Genomic DNA, 26,570 nt, shown 5'->3' with positions numbered 1-26,570 from the left:
AGACCAACTCTTTCAAAAAAATCATCCAGATAAGAAAATTTGACATCAAAGTAGGGACTTTTGCCAAAATGGGAAGCAATCCCACAATAATACTGCTGGGACAATGGAATGAAAAAATAAAATGAAAAAAATTTCAAAACATGATGAACCTTGATTGTTCTCCATCTTTTCTGTCTTCTGTTTTGTAAAATTAAATAATTTATATCTCAATATGCTTCTTGAAAAATGCAGGAGGTATTAAATCTTAACAAGTTATACCTCTCACTGTATTCAATTATTTTTTGAGCATCTGCTCTTTGAAAGGCTCTATGCTAGTTCTGGTGAGGCTAAGATCAAGACCTCCCTTATGCCCATACAACTTTAGAAACAAGGAGCTGCAATCACATAGCAAGATCTTGAGATAGCCTTAAGAAATGACAGGAAAGTAAAAAGACTATCCAGGAGGAAATCTCTACCTGGGCTAACGTACTGATTTGTTAGGCTTTCCACAACAAAACCCCACAGAATCGGTGGCTCAAACAACGGAAATTTATTTTCTCAGAGTTCTAGAGGCTGCAAGTCCAAGATGAGGGCTGGTTTACCCTGAGGCCTCTCCCCTTGGCTGCCAGGTGGCCACCCTCTTCACTTGGCATTTCTTTTCAGTGCATATATCCCTGGTGCCTCCTTTTTTGTCTCAATTTCCTCTTACAGTCACATTGGGAATGGCCCATCGTAATGACTTCATTTTAACTCAACCATCACTTTAAAGACCTTATTTCTAACTACAGTTGCATTCTGAAGTACTCTGAGTTATGCCTTCAATATGCATTTGTTGAGGGGACACAATTTGGCCCCTAACAGACAGAAATCTACAGTGTCTCTGCTCTTATCTCAATGCAGGAGATTCCAGTGCACAGACTGGTATTCTATGCAAATCCTCTCCAGGGAATTTCTGAGATGTAAGGGTGAACTCCCTTGAGGTGTTTAGGGAAGGAAATTCCTCCCTTTACCCCTTTTGAATTCTTGTGGTTAGACTACTAATAAACTTGACACAAGACAGAGTAACAGGAGAAAAAGAGACAAATTGCAATTCACGTGCACAAGAAGTGTCACAGAAATGGGACCTAAGTAGTGGGCAAAGCAGGCAGCTTCTTTATTTTGTAGACAACAAAACAATTTGTGAGGAATCGACAGGGCAAATCAACTTAGGTTTTACGTACTCAACTAGTAAGGAATCTAAACAGAATCGGTACCCAGGGTAGTAAATGAAAGACTTAACAAGGTTTGTGTATACAGGCTTCTCTGCTTGAACTGCCTACTTCTGGTTAGAAGGGTTTCCCTCTGCCTCCAGATGCAGGCAGTACATCCTTCATATGAGATGCATTTCTTGCTCTCAGGGAGGCAGAAATTGGGGCTTGGCAGCATGTCACTCCTCTGTTGGCTGTTTCTTAAGTAACTTGAATTCAAAATAATTAATATATTTGGGGGCAGAGTGCCCTAAGCCTTGACAGGTCTGTCCTCTGAAACTTGCCTGCAAGTCTCACATGGTAAAAGCTGACCTGGTCACTGTGGAGAGAGAGAATGGATTAGTGGTGTCCTCCATTTCATGGCAGCAGTTGCATTATTCTGAGAACAGGTCAGTTCATTTAAAGAGTGGTATCTCATTTCAATAGGTGGTGATGCAGGTGGGCTCCCAAAGCTAGGTCTCGGATGCAAGCGGTATCAGGTAGTTATTAATAAGAAGCATTTTTATGGAAACAAAAGAAAAGCAGACGTTAATCACTGGAGCTGGTTATAAACCAGTTTCTGAGCCCAGCGGGTAGTCAGTCAAGTTTTCTTGGTGTCAGGATCGAAGCAACTATTGCCATTTGAAATGTCTCTATCACAGTTAGCAATATCTCTGGGTGATCAGCTTAACTTTCTGAGTGGCTGGTACAGCAACAGGCATGAAGTCTATTTGAACATAAAGTGTTGTGACAATTTCTCTGATCTTTGCATCAAGTCATGTGGCTTCACGTTGCAGGACTTCAGGAAAATGGCAATGTTAGTTCTCAGTGATTCAAGTCAAAAGAACGGGAGAGTGAGCGGATCAAGATCACAGAGGTGTATCGCTTGGAGCTTACCATCTCTCCCACAGACACATCAAAAGGATGGGAGAAATTGGGAATTTTAGTAAGACAGTTGCATCTAGATACGGGTGGACACTAGAAAAATTCAGCATCCAATCCAGTTTGCAGGTAAATAATAAAACTTCTAGGAAACATAATACCATTAGAACCTAATACCCACACATGTGTAGTACACTTTCTATTGAACCAATTTTTTCTGTCTATCATGTCCCTCATTTCTACCGAAGACAGGAAAACTAAGACCTAATTTGTTTGCAAAGGAAGTCTAAATTCAATAAACTCGGCCTGATTATTTATCTAAGTACAGTAAGAATAACAATTTTCCAATTAGATCAGATCAGATCAGTCACTAAGTCGTGTCCGACTCTTTGTGACCCCATGAATCGCAGCACGCCAGGCCTCCCTGTCCAGCAACAACTCCCGGAGTTCACTGAGACTCACATCCATAGAGTCAGTGATGCCATCCAGCCATCTCATCCTCTGTCGTCCCCTTCTCCTCCTGCCCCCAATCCCTCCCAGCATCAGAGTCTTTTCCAATGAGTCAAGTCTTCACATGAGGTGGCCAAAGTACTGGAGTTTCAGCTTTAGCATCATTCCTTCCAATGAAATCCCAGGGCTGATCTCCTTCAGAATGGACTGGTTGGATCTCCTTGCAGTCCAAGGGACTCTCAAGAGTCTTCTCCAACACCACAGTTCAAAGGCATCAATTCTTTGGCACTCAGCCTTCTTCACAGTCTAGCTCTCACATCCATACATGACCACAGGAAAAACCATAGCCTTGACTAGACGAATTTGCTAATAGGCGCTTTTAAATCTGCTTTGCTGGAATGGTTCATAAGGAGTCTCCAGAAGGAAATTTTAATAGCCTCTTGAGGCTAGGAAGCCACAGCAAAGACTTGTTATCAAACCTAGAGATCTGGATTAATTCCTCTCTTCCTGAAGTCCCCAAAACATCTTAAAGTTCCTGTGCCTGCCAGAAGTGATCTTCCTTACTCACCTGGTAAGGCTGATGGGAATTCTGTCAGCAAGGTCCCAGGCTGTTTTTCCAACGGGTTTTTATGGCTCCCTATGGTTAATCTTAGTTTCCTCAAGTTATCTGGTCATATCCAAGTCTACCTGTGTCTGTCAAATATGACAGTCCAGTCAAAGTCTCAGTAGTGTAATCAACGTTTCCACTTGTGTCCCGCTATAAGAACAGATTCTCACTGAACTTTTGAAAAATAACAATTTTCCTAAGAAAATAAGAACACTGAGAGTTTCTAATATCTGGAGTGATACGGTAGGGAGAGAAGAATTAATGTTATCAAATTGCTGTGTTAAAAAATTTCCTTATATCTAGAAAATGAAAGATTTTTAAAAGACAGTAATCTTTCAAAAAAATCAGGAAAATTATCATCATATTCGTAATTCATTAAGCCATATGTTCCTAATTCTTATATTGCCAGAGTCCAGTTTTTGTATTGTTTCTGTCAATCCTCCCTGAAGTTTGTGGCTCATAGGGACAATGATAATTTCAAGAAGCTGGCAAGGTTTTGGTTAAAGCTCATATAATTTGTCCAGGCCAATGTGTGCCTGGATCACACTTGATAAACCAAGCAGAGAACATATTTTCTTACACTTTCTTTGCCACCATAAGGGAATTAGCCTTGGAGCAAGGGAAGGCTTCAACTCATCCAGAAAATATAGGAATGACAAGAATATTTTGATGATTCATCTGTTCTGTTCAGTCTCTCGGTCGTGTCTGACTATTTGCAACCCCATGGACTGCAGCACGCCAGGCTTCCCTGTGCATCATCTATTCCCAGAGCTTGCTCAAACTCATGTCCCTTGAGTATGTGATGCCAGCCATTTCATCCTCTGCAGTCCCCTTCTCTTCCTGCCTTCAGTCTTTCCCAGCATCGGGATCTTTTCCAATGAGTCAGTTCTTCACATCAGGTCGCCAAATATTGGAGCTTCAGCTTCAGCATCAGTCCTTCCAATGAATATTCAGGAGTGATATGCTTTAGAATTGACTGGTTAGATCTTGCAGTCCAAGGGACTCTCACGAATCTTGCCCAGGAGGAACAAGATGGCAAGAGGAGTTGCTGGACGTGGAATACATCTCTCTCCACGGATACATCAGGAATACACCTTCCGACACAGAAGTGCATGCAGAATACCAGCTGAGAGTGGACAGGAGTACATGACCAGCAGAAAAGAATGTATAGACCCACGCAAAATTCAAGGTCAAGCCCTGAGCCTTTAGAGTGAGTCCATTGGCTCCAAGATCCTAGACTACCAGAGAACTAACCCTAGGATATCAAATAGTGAGAACTGAGACAAAGGAAACCACAGGAATACAAGACCCGGCATCACCAAACCACTGATAGCACCCTGTGCAGGATGCCTCATCTAAACCACAAAGAACACAAAAATACAAATCCGATCATCAGCAGACAGAATTACCACCTTACTCAGCCTTGCCCATCAGAGGAAAAAGCAAACAAACAAACAAAAAAAAACTCAACACAAATCTCATTCTATAAGAAGCTTACACAAACAACTGGACCAACCTTAGAGGGCAGAAACAAAAAGGAAGATAGAATTCAACCTTGAAGCCTGGGAAAAGGAGACCTCAAAAATGATAATTAAAATAATAATAATAATGAAAAAGGAAAAGAAATACTACACAAAAGAAGGAACAAACCAGAAACACAGAAGTCCAAATCAATGAAGAGGAAACAGGCAAACTACCTGAAAACGAATTCATTGCTAAAGGGAAGGCAGTGATACTGATACATTCGAAACTGTCTGGCAAATTCTTTTAAGCTAAATATAGTCTTATCATATGATCTAGCAAATGACCATTAAGGTATTTACTCAAAAGAGCCAAAACCTTAAGCCCATCCAAAAACCTTCAACCAAATTTTAATAGCAGAATAAATCATAGCTGCCAAAAACCGAAATCACCAAAGATGACCTTCAGTACACGAGTGGGTAAACAAAGTATGGTAAGCTACATGGAATGCTATTCAGTCCTGGAAGAAAACATTTCAAACCATAACAAGTTATAGAGAAAATTCAATGTATATTGATTAGCAGAAGGAGCCAGTAGAAAAATCCTACATACTGTATGATTCCATCAATGTTACATTCTGGAAAATGCAAATCTTTAGAAAGAGTAAAATGTTTAGTAGTTGTCAGGGGTTCCAAGTGAGGTTTTGAGGGATGAACAGATGGAGCATGGGAGATCGATAGGGCATTCACACTCCTCTGCACAACACCGTGTTGGCTGAGTTGATACTATCATGCATCTGTGAAACACTGCTGCTGCTGCTAAGTCACTTCAGTCATGTCCAACTCTGTGTGACCTCATAGACAGCAGCCCACTAGGCTCCTCTGTCCCTGGGATTCTCCAGGCAAGAATACTAGAGTGGGTTGCCATTTCCTTCTCCAATGCATGAAAGTGAAAAGTGAAAATGAAGTCATTCAGTCATCCCCGACTCTTAGCAACACCAAGGACTGCAGCCTACCAGGCTCCTCCATCCATGGGATTTTCCAGGCAAGAGTACTGGAGTGGGGTGCCATTGCCTTCTCCGCAGTCAAACACTAAAGAACTGTAAAACACAAAAAGTGAAATGTATTGTAAACAATGGACAATAGTTAATAATAACATATTGACATTAGTTGATCAACTGTAAAAAAGAACTTGTATCCATTGAACCAATACAAGATGTTAATAATAGAAGATACCAAGTGGAGGAAGAGAGTGGCTGTATGGGACCTCTCTATTCTATCTGCTGAATTGTCTCCAATCCTAAATCTGTTCTTTTACAAAAGAAATACAGAGGGGCAACAAACTCATAACCACATGAAAAGAGGAGCTACATCCCTCATCATGAGAGAAATGCACATCAAAATTACAATGAGGTGTCACCTCATACAGGTCAGAATGGCCATCATCAAAAATTATACAAGCAGTAAATGCTGGGGAGAGTTTAGAGTAAAGGTGGGAATGGAAATTGATATAGTCACTATGGAGAACACTGAGGAGATTCCTTTAAAACTAGAATTAAAACTACATATGACCCAGCAATAGAAATACTGGGCATATACACTGAGAAAGAATAATTGAAAAGACACCTGTATCCAGTGTTTATTGCAGCACTGCTTACAATAGACAGGACGTGGAACCTAAGCAGTCTTCAACTGACAGATGACTGGATAACGAAGTTGTGATAGCCACATACAATGGAATATTAGCCATAAAAAGGAACAAATTTAAGTCACTTGTAGTGAGGTGGATGCACCTAGAGCCTGTTTACAGAGTGAAGTAAGTTAGAAACAGAAAAGTAACGTACATTAACGCATATACATGGAAAGTAGGAATGGTACTCATGAACCTATTTGAAGGGCAGGAATAGTGACACAGATGTGGAGAATGAACCTGTGGACACAGCAAGGGAAGGTGTGTGTAGGACGAATTGAGAGCGTGCCACTGACAAATATCGAGTCCCATGTGTACAAAAGATAGCTGGTGGGAAATTGCTATGTAGTACAGGGAGCTCAGCCTGGTGCTGTGTGACAGCCTAGAGGGGTGAGATGAGGGGGTGGGAGGAAGTCTGATCAGGCAGGAGGAATACGTATAGGTAGAGCTGATTCACGGTGTTGTATAGCAGAAACAACACAACATTATAAAGCAAGGATTTGTCAAATAAAACAATATTTTAAAAGTCTACTAATTTAAAAACTAGAAAAAAATATGCATAAGAACATATAGCCAGTACAGAGTTACATGCACCAATGCAAAATGAATAAAAGTGCAATAATGAAAAACAAAGTATCACAGTAAGAATTTTATCCTCGAATTGAAATTCTTAGGAAACAGGCACAGAAAACATTGACACATATAACTAACTTCAGAAATCTGGCATAAAATGATCAACACAGCAAAATAAGACTGGTCTGGAAGAATCGACAATACTCAAACCATGTAATAGAAAACACACCATAAACAAAAGCAACAATATGAAAAATGTAGTTACAAAGAAACCTTAGAAAATGTATGCAGTCTACACGAAGGCAACAAGAAGAATTTCCTGAGTGCCTTAGGAAAAAGAAGTCTCAAAAAGAATAGTATGTTAGATGTATTCCTGAGGACATATTGTAAGACTGTCGATTTTCCTTAAATCTTCTACAGATTTAGTACCACATCCAGAGTAGCTGAGACCACAGTCACACCTGGGCGGCTGTTTCCTGTACCCAGAACAAACCATGGAAAACTTACAGAAGGAATAAAGACAACTACTAACAAAAGCAAGAACACAAAACTAAATAATCCCTGAGGAACAATAAGTCTCCATTGAACTTGACCCTGTGAATGCCCAGGTCAGGGAGTACTCTGAGGCTGACACAGGTGTGCAGGCCACAAAGGAAACAGACAACAGGATCAGTTGGAAAAGGCTTTAAACTGGAGCAGTGGATTCTTCCACTGGGCCGTGGGACCATGAAACTCTACTGCTTTACTGAAGGAACCTGAGGCAGCATCTCAGAGCCCCATGCCAGGATCATGGGGCACCAAATTTTGGGATGGACATGGCAGTATGACCCAGAGCTCATGCAATAACCAGCACAAACTTTGATAGTGGATGAAAACTGGCCCTTGTAAATAATCAGCTTAAGAGACTGTCACACATGGACTAAAAGAGAAAAGCTTGTATCACAGTAATTGTACAAAAGGACAGAAATTCATCTCAGAACTTTCAAGCAATGCCCCTGCAGTCGACTAAGAACCCACAGTGAGAACAGTCAGGCTGAGGAGCCCCTTCACTTTCTCTGCTGGGATTGTGTGGAGAATGGTTGGGGACAGGGGTGGTTTTATACCAGAAAGGGAAGGGTTTCCAGGCTCTGCCTGCAGTCAATATGAAGATCCTGAGTGAGGTGTGAGGGGTTCCACACCACAGAAGGCATTCTCCCATCTTTCCCTGTCGCTTACCTTACCTGCAGCAGCCATTTCCAGGAAGCCTTAGGCAGAAGCGTCCAGATGAGATGCCGGTGCACTTCTCACCAGGCGTGGTGAGGTGAGGTCAACTTCCAGGTGAGGTCTTGCCGTCAGGTCAGCAGACGGGACGTAGTGCAGCATTACGGTTGGAGGAAGGCAGGGATAGAGGACAGAGAGGATCACTCAGCACACAAGGTGCCCCAGAGTGCCTTTACTGTCTGTCTCAGCAGGTCCAGGAAGGCTGTCAGGCTCGGGCTCCCAAATTCTTCCTGCTTTGTTTACTGAAAGAAGTGAGAGGCAAGGAGTGAGGCCAGTTGACTGAGATCAGCAGGGACATCCCAGGACCCACTATGAGTTGAAGGGCCCACATCCCCCCTCTTGCCGGAAACTCCCGCAGAACCCCGCCCACCCAGGCCCCGCCCCTGCTATCCTCCTGGAGCCCACATGCGCATGATAGGAAGTGACGGCCCCCTATCCATGCCGGGGTGCAATGCCATCTTTGAGGGGGCTGCTGTCTTTGAGAGCTGCTGTAGCTGTGACCAGAGGGAGGAGTCCGAGGTCTTATCAGGGGTCCAAGTCAGAGGTGACATGTGTTACAAGTGCACTGGATAGTTACAACGATATGCCCTGTCACTCCCAACACCTTTTCCATCCGAAAAGAGGGGACTTCCCAGCCCCCCGGCAACCCCACACCTGCTCTACGCCCGGAAGCTCGTACCTGGCTCTTAGGTCCAATGTCCATCAGTTACGCATGTGGGTTCTCAGGACATAACCTGGGTCCAGGGGTGATGGATCTGGGTGCAGGGTTGGTGGACCCTGGCTCTGTTCAGTAGAGGGAAGTCCGGGATTCTGTGGAGTGAAAGAGGGACCCGCGGGGGACTGAGTGTCTCCACACCCCAGAATGGCGGCCACGCCTAACCCCTTACCCAGCGTGACTTGGCCAGAAAGCAACCAGTCAGCATCTGGGCAGTTCTGAAGGCTGAGGGGCTCCCTGACTGCGATCACTGACACGGGACACTTGGGGAAGAGGGGACCTCTTTCCGAAGGGCTGGCAGCAGGTCAGCAGAGGGAGGATGTCAGGGCTTGGGAGGAGTCAGGATAATGACCATCGTCTGTATCACACGGCCAACTGAGGACCCTCCCCTGTGGCCAGCACTTCCTCCAAGCCAAACATGGGGACGGAGGCGGTGGTCTGTCAGGGGAGTTTGCAGCTTGGTTGTGAAGGGGCAGCCTCGAGATAGCAGAAGGCGGGTCCCAGCTCCTTTCATTGGAGTCCTGAACATTCCCTCCTCTCATCGTCTGGGGTGACAGGGAAGGTGGCAGCGTCAACTTCAAAGCAAGAGAGGGAACAGGGTGGGTGGGTTTGGGGACAGGGGGATATGAGGGAGACTTTCCCCAGTTTTCATCATGATTCTGAAATGTGAACTGAAAGGACCTGCCTCCCCTGCCAGCCCCTACAGGCTTCCCTCTAAAGCCCAGGCAGGTTTGTCTGACTGTGCCCCAGCAATCACTCTCACTTCCTACTCAGTCGTCTCAAGGAGGAGCTCACCAGGAGAACACAAGACTTATGGGTCCTAGAGCACTGGCCTCAAGGACCCCTCAGAGGCGGCTATGGTTCAAGCCGGGGAGGAATCTCCTCACTGCAGTTGCTCACAACATCTGCTTGTCCTTCCTCTAGGTGCACTCCTTGCCTGCCACCCTGCCTGCATGCACCTGTGATCCATAACCTGTGTCACCATGCCTCAGAGGCACAGGAAGAAGTACCATGCCCGTGTGAAATGCCACCAGGTCCAGGGGGACATTCATTGTCCCCAGGAGGCCCAGCCCAGGGCTGCTGCAGCCCCCAAAAAGAAGTGCCCCTCCTCCCCCTTGTCTGTCCCTCAGGGTTCTCCCCCGAGCTCCCCTGCTACTGGAGATCACCAGGAGCTTCAGGAAGCCATGGCCCCTAGCTCTCCTGATGCAGGGCCTTCCTGTGCAGGATCTGATGAAGGTGTCCAGGGCCCAAAGGAAGAAAATGCAGGTGCGTCCCAGGCAGCCCCTGCCACTCAGAGCCCTCAAATAGATCCTCTGACCAGGAAGGCCAGCATGCTGGTGGACTTCCTCCTGGAGAAGTACACCAAGAAGGAGCCCATCTTGCAGCACGCCCTCCTGAAGGTCATTGGCAGCAAGTATAGGCAGCACATCCTGGAGATCCTCAGGAGAGCCTCTAAGCACATGGAGCTGGTATTTGGCCTGGAGCTGACGGAAGTCGACCATAGCAGGAACATCTACACCCTCGGGGGCGATGAAGGTCTGAGTGATGAGTGGGGTCTGCCCGAGTCTGGTTTCCTCATGGTGCCCCTGGGCATTATCTTCATGAAGGGTAACCGTGCCACCAGGGAGGAGGTCTGGGAATTCCTCAGTGCGTTGGGGATCTATACTGGGAGGAGTCAGGGGATCTTTGTAGAGCCCAGAAGGCTCATCACCGAAGATCTGGTGCAGAAGAAGTACCTGAAGTACCGACAGGTGCCCAGTGGCGATCCTCCTCACTACAAGTTCCTCTGGGGCCCAAGAGCTTGTTTGAAACCGATAAGATGAAGGTGTTGGAGGTGCTGGACAAGATCCACGATACCGTCCGGACTTCCTTCCCAGACCTCTATGACGAGGCTCTGAGAGATGAGGTGGAGAGAGCAGGGCTGAGAGGCGCGGCCAGGGCTCCAACAATGGCTGAAGCCAGTGCCCCTTCCAGGGCCAAGTCCTACAGCTCCTCCCACATCTAGGGAGGAAGGCCCCTACACTTTCTTACCTTTTGTTTTGGAACAGAGCTGTCAAGATCCTAAACAGTAGAGAGTAGTAGGGTGGAGGGAACAAAACTGGTATGTTCTTTACTGTTTTATGTAGTAAGGGAGTTTAAGTGCAACTCATTTTTAAAAATATATATCATTTTTCCTTTATCCATAGGAAAAGTATCTAGTGAAAGTTGAATAATTTAAGGAGATGAGGGAGGAGTTCAGTATTTTCAAATGTTAATTACTTTTCATAAGTTTTCTTGTGCTTCAGAATACAAATGTATTAATTATATAAATCACATTATTTGCTGTTTTCAAGTTTGAAAGCCACAGGTTGGGTATATGTAAAACACATTGAACGTATTGAATATTTTGTTCACCATCTAAACAAGGTAAGATGACACCGGAACAGAATTTTCTCAAAGAGTAGTCAAGCTCCTAGATAGTGCAGGTTAGTAGGGGTCGAGCAAACCAAGTTTAGATCTCTGTTTTCTCCTGATTTAAACTAGTAACTTGTGCATATTATCTCTTTCATTTTTATCAAATATTATTACTTCTACCAGATTCCTTTTCTTCAGAATACTGATTTGGTAATGATATTCCAGTTTTATTTATTGCTGTTTTAGGATTTTCAAGTTACAGTTTTGGTAGATGTAAAAGAAACCTGGCATGGCTGTTGAGAATTTTGTATGCAGGTCAGGAAGCAAGAGTTAGAACTGGACATGGAACAACAGACTGGTTCCAAATAGGAAAAGGAGTACATCAAGGCTGTATCTTGTCACCCTGCATATTTACTTATTAACTTATATGCAGAGTACATCATGAGAAAGGCTGGGCTGGAAAAAGCAAAAGCTGGAATCAAGATTGCTGGGAGAAATATCAATAACCTCAGATATGCAGATGACACCACCCTGATGGCAGAAAGTGAAGAGGAACTAAAAAGCCTCTTACTGAAGGTGAAAGAGGAGACTGAAAAAGTTGGCTTAAAACTCAACATTCAGAAAACGAAGATCATGGCATCTGGTCCCATCACTTCATGGGAAATAGATGGGGAAACAGTGGAAACAGTGTCAGACTTTATTTTTCTGGGCTCCAAAATCACTGCAGATGGTGAATGCAGCCATGAAATTAAAAAACGCTTACTCCTTGGAAGAAAAGTTATGACCAACGTAGACAGCATATTGAAAAGCAGAGACATTACTTTGCCAACAAAGATCCATCTAGTCAAGGCTATGGTTTTTCCAGTGGTCATGTATGGATGTGAGAGTTGGATTGTGAGGAAAGCTGAGCACCAAAGAATTGATGCTTTTGAACTGTGGTGTTGGAGAAGACTCTTGAGAGTCCCTTGGACTGCAAGGAGATCCAACCAGTCCATTCTGAAGGAGATCAGCTCTGGGATTTCTTTGGAAGGACTGATGCTAAAGCTGAAACTCCAGTACTTTGGCCACCTCATGAGAAGAGTTGACTCATTGGAAAAGACTCTGATGCTTGGAGGGATTGGGGGCAGGAGGAGAAGGGGATGACAGAGTATGAGATGGCTGGATGGCATCACTAACTCGATGGACGTGAGTCTGAGTGAACTCTGGGAGTTGGTGATGGACAGGGAGGCCTGGTGTGCTGCAATTCATGGGGTCTCAAAGAGTTGGACACGACTGAGCTACTGAACTGAACTGAACTGAACTGAAAAGAAAGTCATGAACCATCTGTATTGTCTTTATGATCTGGAAGTAGGTAATATGTCGCTGAAAGAGAGATTTTCATGGTACTGTGAAACGTGACCACAGAAAATATTGAGAAACCAAAAAGCAATTAAGCAAATATAAAGGAAAAAGCTTTTAATTTGTAGTTTGCCTTATTTCCTCGAACCATTTTTTTTTTGGTAAAAGTAAAATATACTTTGCCTTAATTTAGCTCATTTAAGAGTATTTATTTCTTTTGTCCCAGTGCACTGCGTAGTCTCTGCTATCTACTGGATAAAAATAACCTCAGACAGGAAGGGGGTATTTTGGATGTTCATAATAATCATAACTTCCATTAAATTAAAGACCAGCGTTTCTTAATCAGTATGACTCTGCTTTATATGTAGTACATGCATTCCAGCATTCATGCAGGATAGGATTTAGCAGACTCCATTTATAGATGGATAACTTGCAATTGTCTCAAGTTCACAAGACTGATAAAGTGACCTTCATCAGACAAGTCCCCTGATGTGCACTAGTCCAGAGTCCCTCCCTTTCTTTGCAAGAGCAAGCACTGAGGAAATCTCTTTTCAGCAGTGACATATTTGGTACCATAACTAGGACTGTTGCCAGGGTGAACTTCAGTGGTCTTGCCCAAACTGCTGGCTGGAGACCCCTGACTTTCACCCTATCTCTCCCATGAAAATTTGCTTGCTGTCACTCTCTGCTTTGTTCTCTTTCCATGACCCACAGGGCAAGATCTGGGTCAGCTCACTGTGTCATGGCTCCCCTAAATTAAGAGCTGCAAGGAGTACACCCAGGCTGTTCATACCCAAAGAACACTTGGGTGGCAGGTGACACTGTCTTAGGTCTGGAAGTCACAGAATTTCCAATGGTGAAGGTGCCTACTGAGGCCAAGACTTTTCTCCTCTCAGTCTTTGTCATTTCCTCTATGGCTCTACCCATTTTGAGGTGAGAAGTTTAACCGAGAAGACTGCATGATGTTCAAATTAAGACCGGATAAATAATCAGGGACTTGATTGGATGAGTTTCTTCTCTGTAAGTCCTCGAGCCCAATTCCCTCCCTGCTGCTGCTGTTGCTGCTGCTGCTGCTGCTAAGTCGCTTCAGTCGTGTGGACTGCAGCCTACCAGGCTTCTCCATCCATGGGATTCTCCAGGCAAGAACACTGGATTGGGTTGCCATTTCCTTCTCCAGTGCATGAAAGTGGAAAGTGAAAGTGAAGTCGCTCAGTCGAGTCTTACTCTTAGCGACCCCATGGTCTGCAGCCTACCAGGCTCCTCCGTCCATGGGATTTTCCAGGCAAGAGTACTGGAGTGGGGTGCCATTGCCTTCTCCTATTCCCTCCCTACACGTCCTTAATCCCAGTGTGCTTCTAGGACCAGAACTGCATCAGGGGCCAAAACTGGGGGACTCTGCATCCTTCTCTAGATTTTTGGCATAACTCACAACACCCCGACCTTACACTGTGGGTGAACCCCTCTCTTCTGGGGATCTCAAACAGACTTTACCTATAAAAAGGGCAAGGTGTCCTGGAACTGCAAGCTGAGGTTAGGAACAGAGAACTGCAAAAACTATTGGCATGAACAATTCTGTCCAAACATCTACATTAAGAACCTTGACTGACCTCTAGCATGGTTTCTAGCAGCAACCTAAGTCCACGTTCTAGGACAACTCAGCTACCCCTGAGTTCCTATTTAGAAAATTTCAAGGCTACCAAAGGAATCAGTTCCAGCCAACATCTGACATAAGCCCCTCATCTTCCTTTACTGAGAGTGTCTATTTAAACAAAGACCAAAAACAAAAACAAAACAAAACAAAAAACCCTCACGATTACAAGAAAAGTGTGATGGAAATAAACTAGAAATTGATAACAAAAAGACAGAAGGAAAATTAAAGATTATTTGCAGACTAAACAATAAACATCTAAATAACATACGGGCCAAAGAGAAAATCTAATGAGAAATCTTAAAATATTTTTACAAAATGAAAACAAAATTACAACTTATCAGAAGGTGTGTGATACAGCAAAATCAGTAAAGAGGTATACACAGCACTGAGTGCCTATAACAAAAAAAAAAACCTACAATTAATAACTTAAGCTTCTATATTAGTAAACTTGTGAAAGAAAAGAAAAAGCAGAGGAAGAATAAATCAAAGTGGAAACCAATGACACTGAAAAAAGGAAGGTAATGCAGAAAAAAAGAAAACCCAAAGAAGTTTCTTTAAAGATACAAAATAAAAAGAAGATAAAATTCTCCCCAGGCTAAAGAACAAAGAGAGAAAACACAAATTAAATTACTAATAGTAGAAATGAAGGAGGGGCCATTACTACTGATTCCATGGACATTAAAAGGATAATGAGTGAATATTATAAACAACTCTGTGCCTACAAAAAGGAAAAGGTTCCATTGAGAAACTGCTTGAAGGTATAACTTAGCACCACTTTCACAAAGAAAAATAGATACTCTGAATAGGTCTGTATCTATTAAAGAAATTTAATCTATAACTAATAAGCTTCCAATAAAGACAGTAACAGACCCAGATGTTTCCACTGATGAATTCTAACAAAAATTTAAGGAAGAAATGATAACAATTCTCTACAATCTCTCCCAGAAAATGGAAGCAAAAGGACCACCTCCTAATTCCTTTTCTGGGAGGTGAGTATTACACTCGAATATCAAAATCAGATGAAGAAATTAAGAGAAAAAAATTGAACACAAATACCTCTCATGAACACAGAAGCAAAATCCCCAACAAAATATAAGAAAAGAAACCTAACAATCCATAGAAGGCATTACATACTATAGCTAAGTAGGATTTGAAAATCAGTAATCATAAATCCTAATAACAATAGTCTAAGGAAGATAATCACAAGATCAGATCAACAGATGAAGGAAAAAAAATCATCTGATAAAATCCAACACCCATTCATCATAAAAATTCTCAGCAAACTAGATACAGACAGGCATTTCCTCAGCTTCATATAAAACATCTGAAAATACAGGTAAAACATCAAACTTTGTAGTGAGAAGACAGATGCTGTCACACTAAGGTGAGGAACAAGGCGAGGATATCCCTTCTCACCATGCCTATTCAACACTGTACTGAAAGTCCTAGTCAATGCAGTGAGATAAGAGAAGGAAGCAAAAGATACAGATATTTGGAAGGGAAAAATGGAATTATAATCATCAACAATAAGAAAACTCCTGGCATTAGTAAGCCAGGACTATATGTTAATAAGGTTAATATATTATCAATATATACTACTATATAATTAATATATTAATAAGGTTAACACATAATAGTCAATTCTTTTCCAATAAAGAGATGGAACTTGCAATTAAAAGCCAAAAATCATTTACATTAGCACAAAATATATTAGAAATAATTCTTTAAATAATATGTATAAGATTTACATGAGTAAAACTCATAAACTGCACTGAAAATAATTAAAGAAGATTATTATAAATAGACACGCCATGTTCATAGATAGGGAGATGCTGTATTGTTGAGATGTCACTTATTGCCAACTTAACCTAGATACTTAATGCAATTCTGTTTAAAATTCCAGCAAGATAGGTTGTAGATAGCAGCCAACAACTTAAATTTTATGTCAAAAATGAAATGATCCATAATACCCACTGAAGTCAATATTAAAGGTCAAAGTTAGAGAATTGATATTACTGGATTTCAAAACTTACTTTAAAGCTACAATACTCAAGACTGTATGCTATTAACAGAATAATAGACAGATCAATGACACAGAACAGAAAATCTAGAAACAGACACCTCAAACACAACTGACCTTTAACAAAGGCACAAAGGCAATTCAATGGAAAAGGACAGTCTTTTAAACTTACAGCCCTGGGATAACTAGACATCCTTATCTAAGAAAAATGAATCCACATACAAACTCTAAACCTTTCAAAATAATTAACTCAAAGGGAATCACAGACCTAAAGGAAAAATGCACAATTTAAAAAAAATTGCAGGGACATCCCTGGCAGTCCAGTGTTTAAGAATCAACACTTCCACTGCTGTGGTAAGAGGACTGATCGCTGGTCAGGGACTAGGATTCTACACGCCATATGCAATAGGCAAGAAAATCTATAAGATAACACGGGGGCAAAACTTGAGTTTGGTAATGAGATTTTAGGCACAACACCAAAAGCACAGTCCATGAAAGAAAATAATAAGCTGAACCTTGTTAATATTAAAAACTTCTATCTGCAAAATATACTAATAAGAGAATGAGAAAGAAAAGCCACAAAAGGGTAGTTATAAATCTATTTGCAGGGCAAGAATGGAGACACAGATGTAGAGAACGGGCATGTGGACACATCGGGGGAAGCAGACAGTGAGACGAATTGAGAGAGTGGCGTGGACAAATATTCACTACCATGTGGACAACAGGCATGAGGGGGAAGCTGCTGGGTGACACAAGGAATCAGCTCAGTGACGACCTAGAGGGGTGAGGTCGGGGGTGGGAGGGAGGTTCATGAGGGAGGAGATATATGTATACTTACAGCTGTTTCATACAAGAGAACCTGACACACCATTTAATTATCTTCTAATTAAAGATAATTGTTAAAAATCTATGAATTTAAAAACTAGAAAAAAAAATCTGGAGAAGTACATATAGCCACTAGAGTTATATACAACAAAGCCAAATGAATAAAAGTCAGAAGTAATGAAAAGCAAAAGATCACAATAACAATTTGATTCTTGAATTAAAAATCTTAGAAAATAGGACAGGAAATGTTCAAACATGTAAGAGACTTCAAAAATCTGGAATAAAAAAAAGATCATGGCAGCAAAATCATCCAGTTGGTCTGGAAGAATCAACAATTACTTACACCATGTAACAGAAAATATACCATAAACAGAAGCAACCATAGAAAAAATTTACCTACAAAGAAACTTTAGAAAAATGTATACAGTCTTCATGGAGGCAACAAGAATAATTTCCTGAGAGTCTTACGAAAAAGAAGGCTCAAACAGAATAGTATGTTATGTATATTGATGAAGAACAGATCTTGTAAGACTGTCAATTTTCTGTAACTCTTTTACAGATTTAGTACCACATTGAGGGTAGCTGAGACCACAGTGAAACACGGTGTGCTGCTTTTTGTACTCAGAAGTAACCACAGAAATCTTATGAAAGGAATGAAGAAAACTATTAACAAAAGTGAAAATATAAAATTAAATAATCCCTGATGGACATTAAGTCTCCACTGAACTTCATCCTATGTGTGCCCACGTTGGGGAGTACTTAAGAGACTGACACAGATTGCAGGCTGCAAGGGAAGCAGACAACAGGATCAGCTGAAAAAGGCTTTAAACTTGAGCCCTGGATTCTTCCTCTCTGCCCTGGGATTAGGAATCTCCACTGCTTCACTGAAGGAATCTGAGGCAGCATCTCCGAGGCCCCATACCAGGACCATGGGGCACCAAAGTTTGGCTTGGATGTGGCAGTACGGCCCAGATCATGAAATAACTAGCACAAAGTTTGTTGTGTGTGGGCTTAATCACTCAGTTGTGTCTGACTCTTTGTGACCCCATGGACCGTAGCCCACCAGGCTCCTCTGTCCAAGGGGAAACTCCAGGCAAGACTACCAGAGTGGGTTGCCATGCCCTCCTCCAGGGGGTCTTCCAAACCCACGGATTGAACCCAGGTCTCCCAGACTACAGGTGGATTCTTTACTGTCTGCCCACCAGGGAATGCTAGTGGAAGAGAACTGGCCCTTTAAAATGATCACCTTAATAGACTATCACCCAGCTACTAAAAGAGAAAAGTTAGTATCACAGTAATTGTACAAAATGACAGAACTTCATCTCAGAACTTTTGAGCAATGACCCTGCAGTCGACTGACAGCCCACAGTGAGAACTGTCAGGCTAAGGAGGTCCTTCACTTGCTCTTCTGGAATTGTATGAGCATGGTTGGGGACAGGGGTGGACTTACACCAGAAAGGGAAGGATTTCCAGGCCCTGTCAGCAGTCAATATGAATGAAGCTTCTGAGTGAGATGTGAGGGGTTCCACACCACAGAAGACAGTCTCCATCCTTCCCTCTCAGCTCATCTTACCTGTAGCAGCCATTTCCAGGAAGCCTCGGGTAGAAATGGCGAGATGAGACGTATGTGCACTTCATACCAGGAGACTCGGCAGTTCACATCTTCGATATGAGGCCTTGGCCTCAGGTCAGCAGATGGGATGTAGCCCAGCATCTACAGGGGTTAACTTCTAAGAGGTTGTTTTTCCTCAGAGTATTAATTTGGTAATGATACTGCTGTTATGTTCATTGCTGTTTTAAAAGTTTTAAAGGTACAGTTTTGATAGATATAAAAGAAATTCAGGAGCCATCTATATTGTCTTTATGATCTGAAAGTAGGTAACATAGCACTGCAAGAGTGATTTTCATGCTAATGTGAAAGAAGACTACAGAAACTATTGAGAAACAAAAAGAAAACGGAGAAAACAATAGAGTAAAAAGTCTTTAAGTTGTGGTTTACCTTCTTTCTTTTAAACTTTCTTTTAGTAAAAATAAAAAATACTTTGACTTATTTAGCTCATTTAAGAATATTTGTTTCTTTTGTCCTAATTCACTGCATATTCTCTGCTCTCTCCTGGATTAAAAGTAAACTCAGATGGGCAGGTGGTATTGGAGGGGTTCATAGTAATCATAACTTCCACTTATTACAAACCAATACTTAATCAGTATGCCACTGCTTTATATGTAGAACATGCATTCCAGCATTCATGCAGGAACAGATTTAGCACACTCCATATATGGATGGATAACTTGTAAATTTCTCAAATTCATAAACTTATGAAGTGACCTTTCTAGGACTAGTCCCCCGATCTGGATTCGTGCAGAGCCCACAATGTGCCACTTCTCCCAGCCTAAGCCAGACATCATGTCTTTTCATTCATTTTTCCTCTAAACTCTCCAAAAAATGTGTCTGGTTGGATACATGGGGCCCTGTCCCAAAGAACTGTTTTGGAATAAAGTTTAAAAAATGCTGATAAATGAATGGTATGAAAGAAGACAAAACTACTCAGGGACAATGTGGTCATGAACACATGCAATGTCAGATACCCTGAAAAGATCAATATGTCCTCATTTATCCTTCTTGATTCTCAGGGACATAAAAGCCTTAGCTTAAGCGCTGTGTCCTCAGGTCAATGGATGGAAGAGTCCCAGCATCTGATACTTATCAAGGGGAAGATTTTAGAACACTAGGGGTCCCACAAACTATATCCTGCTTCTTGCCTTGTGTGACCATGGGGAGAGCAGTCTGTCGGAAGTGTTCCTTCCTTTCCTACAGGGCAAGGGTGCAGGGGTTTGCAGGGAGTTGAGCACCTTGGTATTGCGACAGCAGCTCCAATTCTGCCCAAGTAGGAGATCCTAAGAGGCCTTCATAGGATTTACAGTGAGGACACTGGGGGCTGATGAGTGGAACCCCCCCCCCCATAGCAAGGGGGATGGCACGGAGGAACAGGCAAGGGTAGCCAGGGAGTAGCTCTCTCACCTCTCCTTCTGTTGTCTCAAGAAGGCAAAAGCCTTGGCCACAGGCCAGCTGATTCAGCCAGTAGAGAGGGTGGATTCCCATATGCTACCGGAAGTCAAGGTAAGAAACCTGATCTAAGACAGGGGGACCACTGACTCCAGAAGAGAGTGGAGCCCTAGAATGTTCTCCTCCTCAGAAGGCCCCAGTAGCTTTGCACACATCTGGTTCATCCTGTCTTCCAATCCAGAACTTCCAAGAAAGTAATGCCTTTGTTCTGAGGAGCACAGCCTCAGGTGAGTGGAGGATGCAGTCTGGATCTGGTCAGGAGTGAGGATGAGTTCCCTGAACGAGGGGCAAGAGGACCACTCAGCCCAGAACAGGGGAGACTGTGGAGGCCCACCCCTGATATCAGCCCTATGAGACCCAGGAGAAAGCTTTCTGGCTGAAGTGTTCTCTTTCCACTGGAATGGTCTCAGGGAAGTGAGAGCCTTGGTCTACTGGGAGAAGCCTCACTTCAGTACAGAGTGGAAGCTAGTGACTCCAAATCAGAATAAAGGGACTGCACCTAGAACACAGCCCCACCCCTCTACACCTCGCACTGGAAAATTTGGAAACATGGGCATGATGCACCCCACACATTTCTTTTTATAGTATCTCATGAGGTGAGGTGCTGGGGCTCAGGGGTCAACCTCAGGAGGAATTCCAGTTCATGCCAAGAGTCACGTAGAGGACCATGAGGACTAAAGGAACCACTCACACTATACCACTTTTATAGAATCCCTCCCCTAGGGTCAGCCATGGGTGACCACAGGTTGGCAGCCCTCACATCCTCCGAGGAGGTCTCAGGGAATTTAGGGCTGTAGCATGAGCGGACAGGTCTCGTTAGGAGATGGGAATTCAGTGTGAGGACCTGGAGAGAGGACAGTAATAGTGAAGAGAGGGAGGAAATACGGGTCTTCGTAGGAGCCTGACTGAGGACAGGTGCAGCCAGCCATCAGAAGGCCTTAATTTCCAGTCATAGCTTTCTGTCCTGAGAGACCACAGGTAGATGTGGTAAGTTAGGCAACCTCTGCTTTCTTCTATTGGGTCTCAAAGAGTTGTGGGCCTTACTCTGAGGACATGTCCTCAGGTAAAATGATAGGAGCTGCAAGACCTCCCAACAGTTCCCAGAGGACCCCTGGTCATTTCCCCAGAGGAGATTCAGGTAACCCTTGATGTGGCAGGTAAGACAGTTCTTTTATACGTTGGTCAGCTACTCTGTGCAGACTGATTTCCCTGGGCCTTTGTCCTTCCAATCCTCCATGATAAAGGGAATTGAAGGAAGGCCCCAAACCAAGTGGCATACTCCTCCCTTCAAGTCCTTGCTAGGAAAGTTTACCTTTGATGTTTCTGGACATGCATGACTGCTCCTTCCACTTGTTGGGAAGAAAATTGCTCACTAAATTCTAGACAATAGTCCAAGCTGGAGACTTTCATTAGACGGCTCCCACCAAGAGAAACGACAGCTCTTGGCTGGGGGAGCCTGCCTCCATATAACAGGGATAGAATAGCATAGGATACAGGTAGCTGTCCCAGGTGATTCTGTGGAAAAGAATCCACGTGCAATGCAGGAGATGAAGGTTTGACAGCTGTTCTGGAGTATCTCCTGGAGGAGGAAGTGGCTACCCATTCCAGTATTCCTGCCTGGAGAATCCCATGGACAGAGAGCCTGGAGTGCTGCAGTTCATGGGGTTGCAAAGAGTCAGACATGAATGAGGGCTTGAGCACAGACAGACAGACTGGTAGATCTAGAAGTCTAGGAAGGGAATAGAGGTAGAGAAACATAGGAACAATTGGTAGACCATTGTAAGTTAACATTGTTCAAGAAAGGTATCAGAATGTAGTGGAAGAAGGCAGGTTTGTTTAAAATATAAAGCCATAAATAATACATGAGATGTTCCCCAGGCCTTTAGGTAAAAGATGAATGTCATGACCCTTCTATGCATTTGAAGAAGTTCTACAATAATCCAAGTTTGACCTCATAAGATCAGATACTCTCCTGCTCCAAATGAATTGGGAGGCAGTGATGTAAGCCTGACCTGTACTCAAAGAAGGCAGTCTTTCCTAGTCCCCCACTTTCCATTGACTATAGAATGTATTCCACTTAATCCTCCAGGCAGAGCTCCAACACCTGACTGCTTGCATCTTTTACAAGCATCCTATATAAATTAATCTATTTCTTGCCTAACATTTTGCCTCTTGCTGAATTCCTTCTGTGCTGAGAGACAAACAACCTGAGCTGCCCTAAGTCCAGCTACCAGGTGAGTGATTCTAATTAAAAGACCATGGTTCAACTCCCAAACTGGATTTTTGGGGAGTTGGAGTCCTGGCCATGGATTTGAGTCAAAACCTGATGTGATACGTTTCAGCTAGAGGAGGTCTCCATGCCACCCCTTCGAAAATTTTAAACTATGGCCTGTTAAACTGGCTCATAGAGCTAGAATGAAAGTCACTTTCTTCTGCATTTCTCAGCACCTAGACTCCCAATATCTCTGCCTTTGGGTGTTCAAATCCAGACACTGTATGCCATGAATGCCTCCACTTTATGTTTATAAAATTCAAGCTGAAAGTTTCTACAGGATAGGTTGACAATGGACAAAAAAAGAAAAGAAAAGAAATTGAGCTAAAAATTTTCTGGCTACCTTCTGAAATATGGCTGTCCTGGTGCCTCAGATGGTAAAGAAACTACCTGAAATGGCAGGAGACCGGGGTTCAATACCTGGATTTGGAAGTTCCCCTGGAGAGGGAATGGCAACCCACTCCAGTATTCCTGCCCAGAGAATCCCATGGACAGGGATCCTGGAGGGCTACAATCCATGGGGCCACAATGAGTCAGACATGACTTAGAGACTGAACAACAACAGCAATCTCCTAACACTTCTTCTACTTTACGACTTCTTGCTGCAACTAGTGAAGCCCATGCGTCCTAGAGCCTGTGCTCCATAGTAAGAGAAGCCACCACAATGAGAAGCCAGTGCTTCCCAATGAAGGGTACCCCTGCTCCTCGAAACTAGAGAACACACACGCAGCAATGAAGAGCCAGCACAACCAAAATTAACTACATAAATAATTTCTTAAAAAAAAATACTCAGGGAAGCCACAACAGCCCCTGGAGCGAGAACTGAACCATATTCTGCCCAGCAAGACCACAGGTGAGGGATGCCACAGCCATGAAAAAGCCATAAGGGAATTCACTGACACCCAAAGCCCCTTATGAGCATTCGTCATTTCCTTTTCAGATGGGTAACTGTCCATCGCTGAAGACTTGCCCTTAGGATTCCAGCGAGGTCCCTTATGTCCAAGTCTTCCTTGCCTTTAGGAAAAACTCTGAACTTTGAAAGACTTGTCAGGTAGACTCTGCTGGCTTGGCAATGCTTAATTTCCCTACAAAAGCCCTTCCCCTTCTCCAGATGATACTAACCATCAGCCAGCCACTGAGCCCTGCTCACAGGAACTCTTTCTGGACAAAAGAAGGAGCCTCTTGGACCATAGACCTCTTTTTCATTTGTACTCAGCATTGAACACCACTACTCCTGGCCCCCATCACCAATGCTTTGCCCTCTAACCTGGGGCTCGAGAACTCCTTAAACTCTATCCACCTCAGGAAGTCATAGGGCCCACCAGACTTCCATAAGAATCCGAGTTCCCCTCTCCACGCATGATCTCAGTTGGATAAAACAAGATTAGGGAAAATTCTCAGATGACCCCAAAAAATATCTAGACAAGTTTAGACATCTATGACTTTTGAATTAACCCAGAGGGACATTTATATCATCCTTGCTCAGACACTCTCTCAGGCAGAAAGGACAACTATATACAGATTCTGCACTCAGCTGGGAGACAGCTATCACATGACAAGCTCCCAACCATTTCCCATGGGAACAATGGCTGTTTCCTGTTCAGAATCTAATTGGGAGTACAATACTTGAGCCAGGTTAGCAGCCAGGGATGCTTTGTCTTCCTCTTCCCCACCTGAACACTGGTGGTCAGAGCACACCCAGAGAGGCTCCCTTTTCTGGCCAATGACCGCCACTAGGTTTCCAGCCATGTCAGGACTAAGCAAGACAAAACTGACAGCACAGGGTGTCACAGGTGCACCAAGACCTAAACGGTGACTACTGTAACCCAGGGTTCATGATGCCATATTTATAAAAAATAGCACTGTGGTTTCTTTCTTCCCTCCCACTCCATGGATTTTGCTTGGGTATTATTGGGTAACTGCCTGCACACTAGGAGAAAAGTTATATAACCTAAAGCTGTCCATCAACTTGTCAGTCAAATGACACAGGACACACATGACCCTACCACATGGCAGGACCACTTCTGGTTTCCAGACAGCCTGCTTTCCTCCTTCTCAGGAGTGTAATTTTGCTCTGCTTCATAAAACTGCTACTTAAAACTGCTCTGTTTCTCCAATAAATTCTTTCTCTTTAGGAGGACAAAAACAGGAAATCAACATTCCACTGCTGAAAAAATGGATCACATATTTATTACTGTTTATCAGGTTCCAGTTAAAGTTTCTACATTTTATAATGCAAATTTAGAAACTTTTGATTGCTGTGTGATCTAAAACAAGAAAACACAGCAATGGAAGAGGGATTTTCATGCAAATTTGAAAAGACTGTGGTAAAATAACTTAGGTCAAGTAAAATAGAAAAGAAAAAGTAAATTTTGGTAAGTTTTTGGTTTTGTTAAATTATTTTTATACTCCTTTTTAGTAAAAGTATTTCCTGAGTTTATTCAAGATGTGGAAGAAATTAAATAGTAATAAAGTAGACATCTTTATCATTGTCACTTGTATTTCCAACCACTAATTGAGTATCTACTCCTTGGAATGCTCCATGGCAGAACTGGGGATGGTAATAAAAAGAAGCCTGAGCCACTGTCCATAGAAGTTAAGTGTCTATAAGTTGCCGCCATATCAAGCAGATGGGGAGATACCCTTTGAGACCTAAACATGTGACAATTTGAAACCCGGGATGAGAACGAGAGGAGGTTGCAGATTAGAGCAAGTCAAAAGTAAATGCTTTGAGGCAACAAATGTGGGCGTTTTGTAACACTGCAGTTCCCTTGAGGATGTAATTTGAAGTTAGGTGGGTTGGTGGGCTAAATGAGGCTGAGTGAATTGAGGGCAGAGGGTGACCCTGAAATGAGGGGTTTAAGTTGAGATGCTGAAGAACGGAATGGAAGATTACCCTTGATTCTTATTTTGAGACTGTGGGTAAAACAGAGAGACTCTCCACCTGAGACAGGAATAAAATGGATTCTGTGCTCCTACCCCAGTATAGGGAAACACAGTGCACAACTGGGGATTTAACCCCACTGCCTCCAGGGTGTTTGCCGGAAAGAAGGATGGTATTTCCTTGAACTGAGATATTTAATACCCACTGTAACAGCACTCTCCATACTGGAGTCAGAGGCCACTATGTTACAGAAATGTTCTACTACCTATTTTAAGCATAATTTGGGGAACTTCAAATGAAGGCTACACTTTTCGTGCTGGTAAAATTAATGAAAATGGGGGGGGGTGGTATGGATGACAAGGCAACTGGAAGGGAAGATCTTTGTCCTTGACAAAAATTCTAGAAGTTTTGAGTAGCATCCAGGCAGGGGAGATTCCTCTACATTCAAATGGCATATTTACAAATGGGGAAATTTTATTTAGTTTTACTAAGCAGAACTGTGTTCATTCTTAAAATGCCACATATTTCTGATATCTCATGCAACTAAAAAAAAAATTCACAAACTATGCTCTGTGGTCACTACCAGAGGAATAAATGTCATTCTTTGAAATCCATTATTGCAAAAGCTTTATAAATATCACATATATTACAATAGTTCTACAAAATAGGGTTTAGAAGACTCACTTTGCAGATTATGAATTTGGTAATATTCTCAAGTTCACAAGACTTGTGACAGAGCTGGAAATAGACATTTGGTCTGCATCTGTCGAGAGGCCACACTGTTCCACTCCTCCCAGCATGAGGCAGACTTAGTGTCCTTCAGTTCTCCTGTCATCTCACTACTCCAAACTGTATTTCAGAGGCTTCTGTTTCAAGACAGCGGTGTAGGAGGATTTCTGTTTGTCTCCTCCTGCACCATAACTGCAACTAGCTGTTGAACAACTATCAACAGGAGGACGCTGGAACACACCAAAAATGATACCCCACATTCAAAGAAAAAGTGGAAGTCGTAACAAGATAATAGGAGGGGTACAATCACAATGAATTCAAATCCCATACCCACTGAGTAGGTAACTGACCAACAAAAATACCTAAGAAGTTCTCCCACGACTGTGAAAGCTCTGCACCTGACATCAAGGAACCCAGCCTGTGGTTCTGACAAAGGGACTTGGAATTCCCTGGTCATCTGACCTTGAAGGGCAGTGGGATTTGATTATAGGACTCCCACAGAAGTAGGGGAAACAGACACACCACTCTTGGAGGGCACAAACAAAGTCTCG

The 26,570-nt window shown here is 43.0% G+C and overlaps 1 protein-coding gene across 1 annotated transcript; it reads left to right on the top strand.

The window, feature by feature from the left end:
• The first annotated feature begins 9,825 nt into the window (after window positions 1-9,825).
• LOC139181598 (melanoma-associated antigen B17-like) lies at window positions 9,826-10,665 on the top strand. The gene has a single exon (XM_070785089.1). It carries the CDS (start codon window positions 9,826-9,828, stop codon window positions 10,663-10,665), a length of 840 nt encoding a protein of 279 aa, XP_070641190.1.
• Window positions 10,666-26,570: the final 15,905 nt, after the last annotated feature.

The sequence above is a fragment of the Bos indicus genome, chromosome X (genome assembly GCF_029378745.1).
Source record: "Bos indicus isolate NIAB-ARS_2022 breed Sahiwal x Tharparkar chromosome X, NIAB-ARS_B.indTharparkar_mat_pri_1.0, whole genome shotgun sequence".
NCBI classification, from domain to species: domain Eukaryota; kingdom Metazoa; phylum Chordata; class Mammalia; order Artiodactyla; family Bovidae; genus Bos; species Bos indicus.
This window is presented reverse-complemented; position numbering and strand designations above follow the sequence as displayed.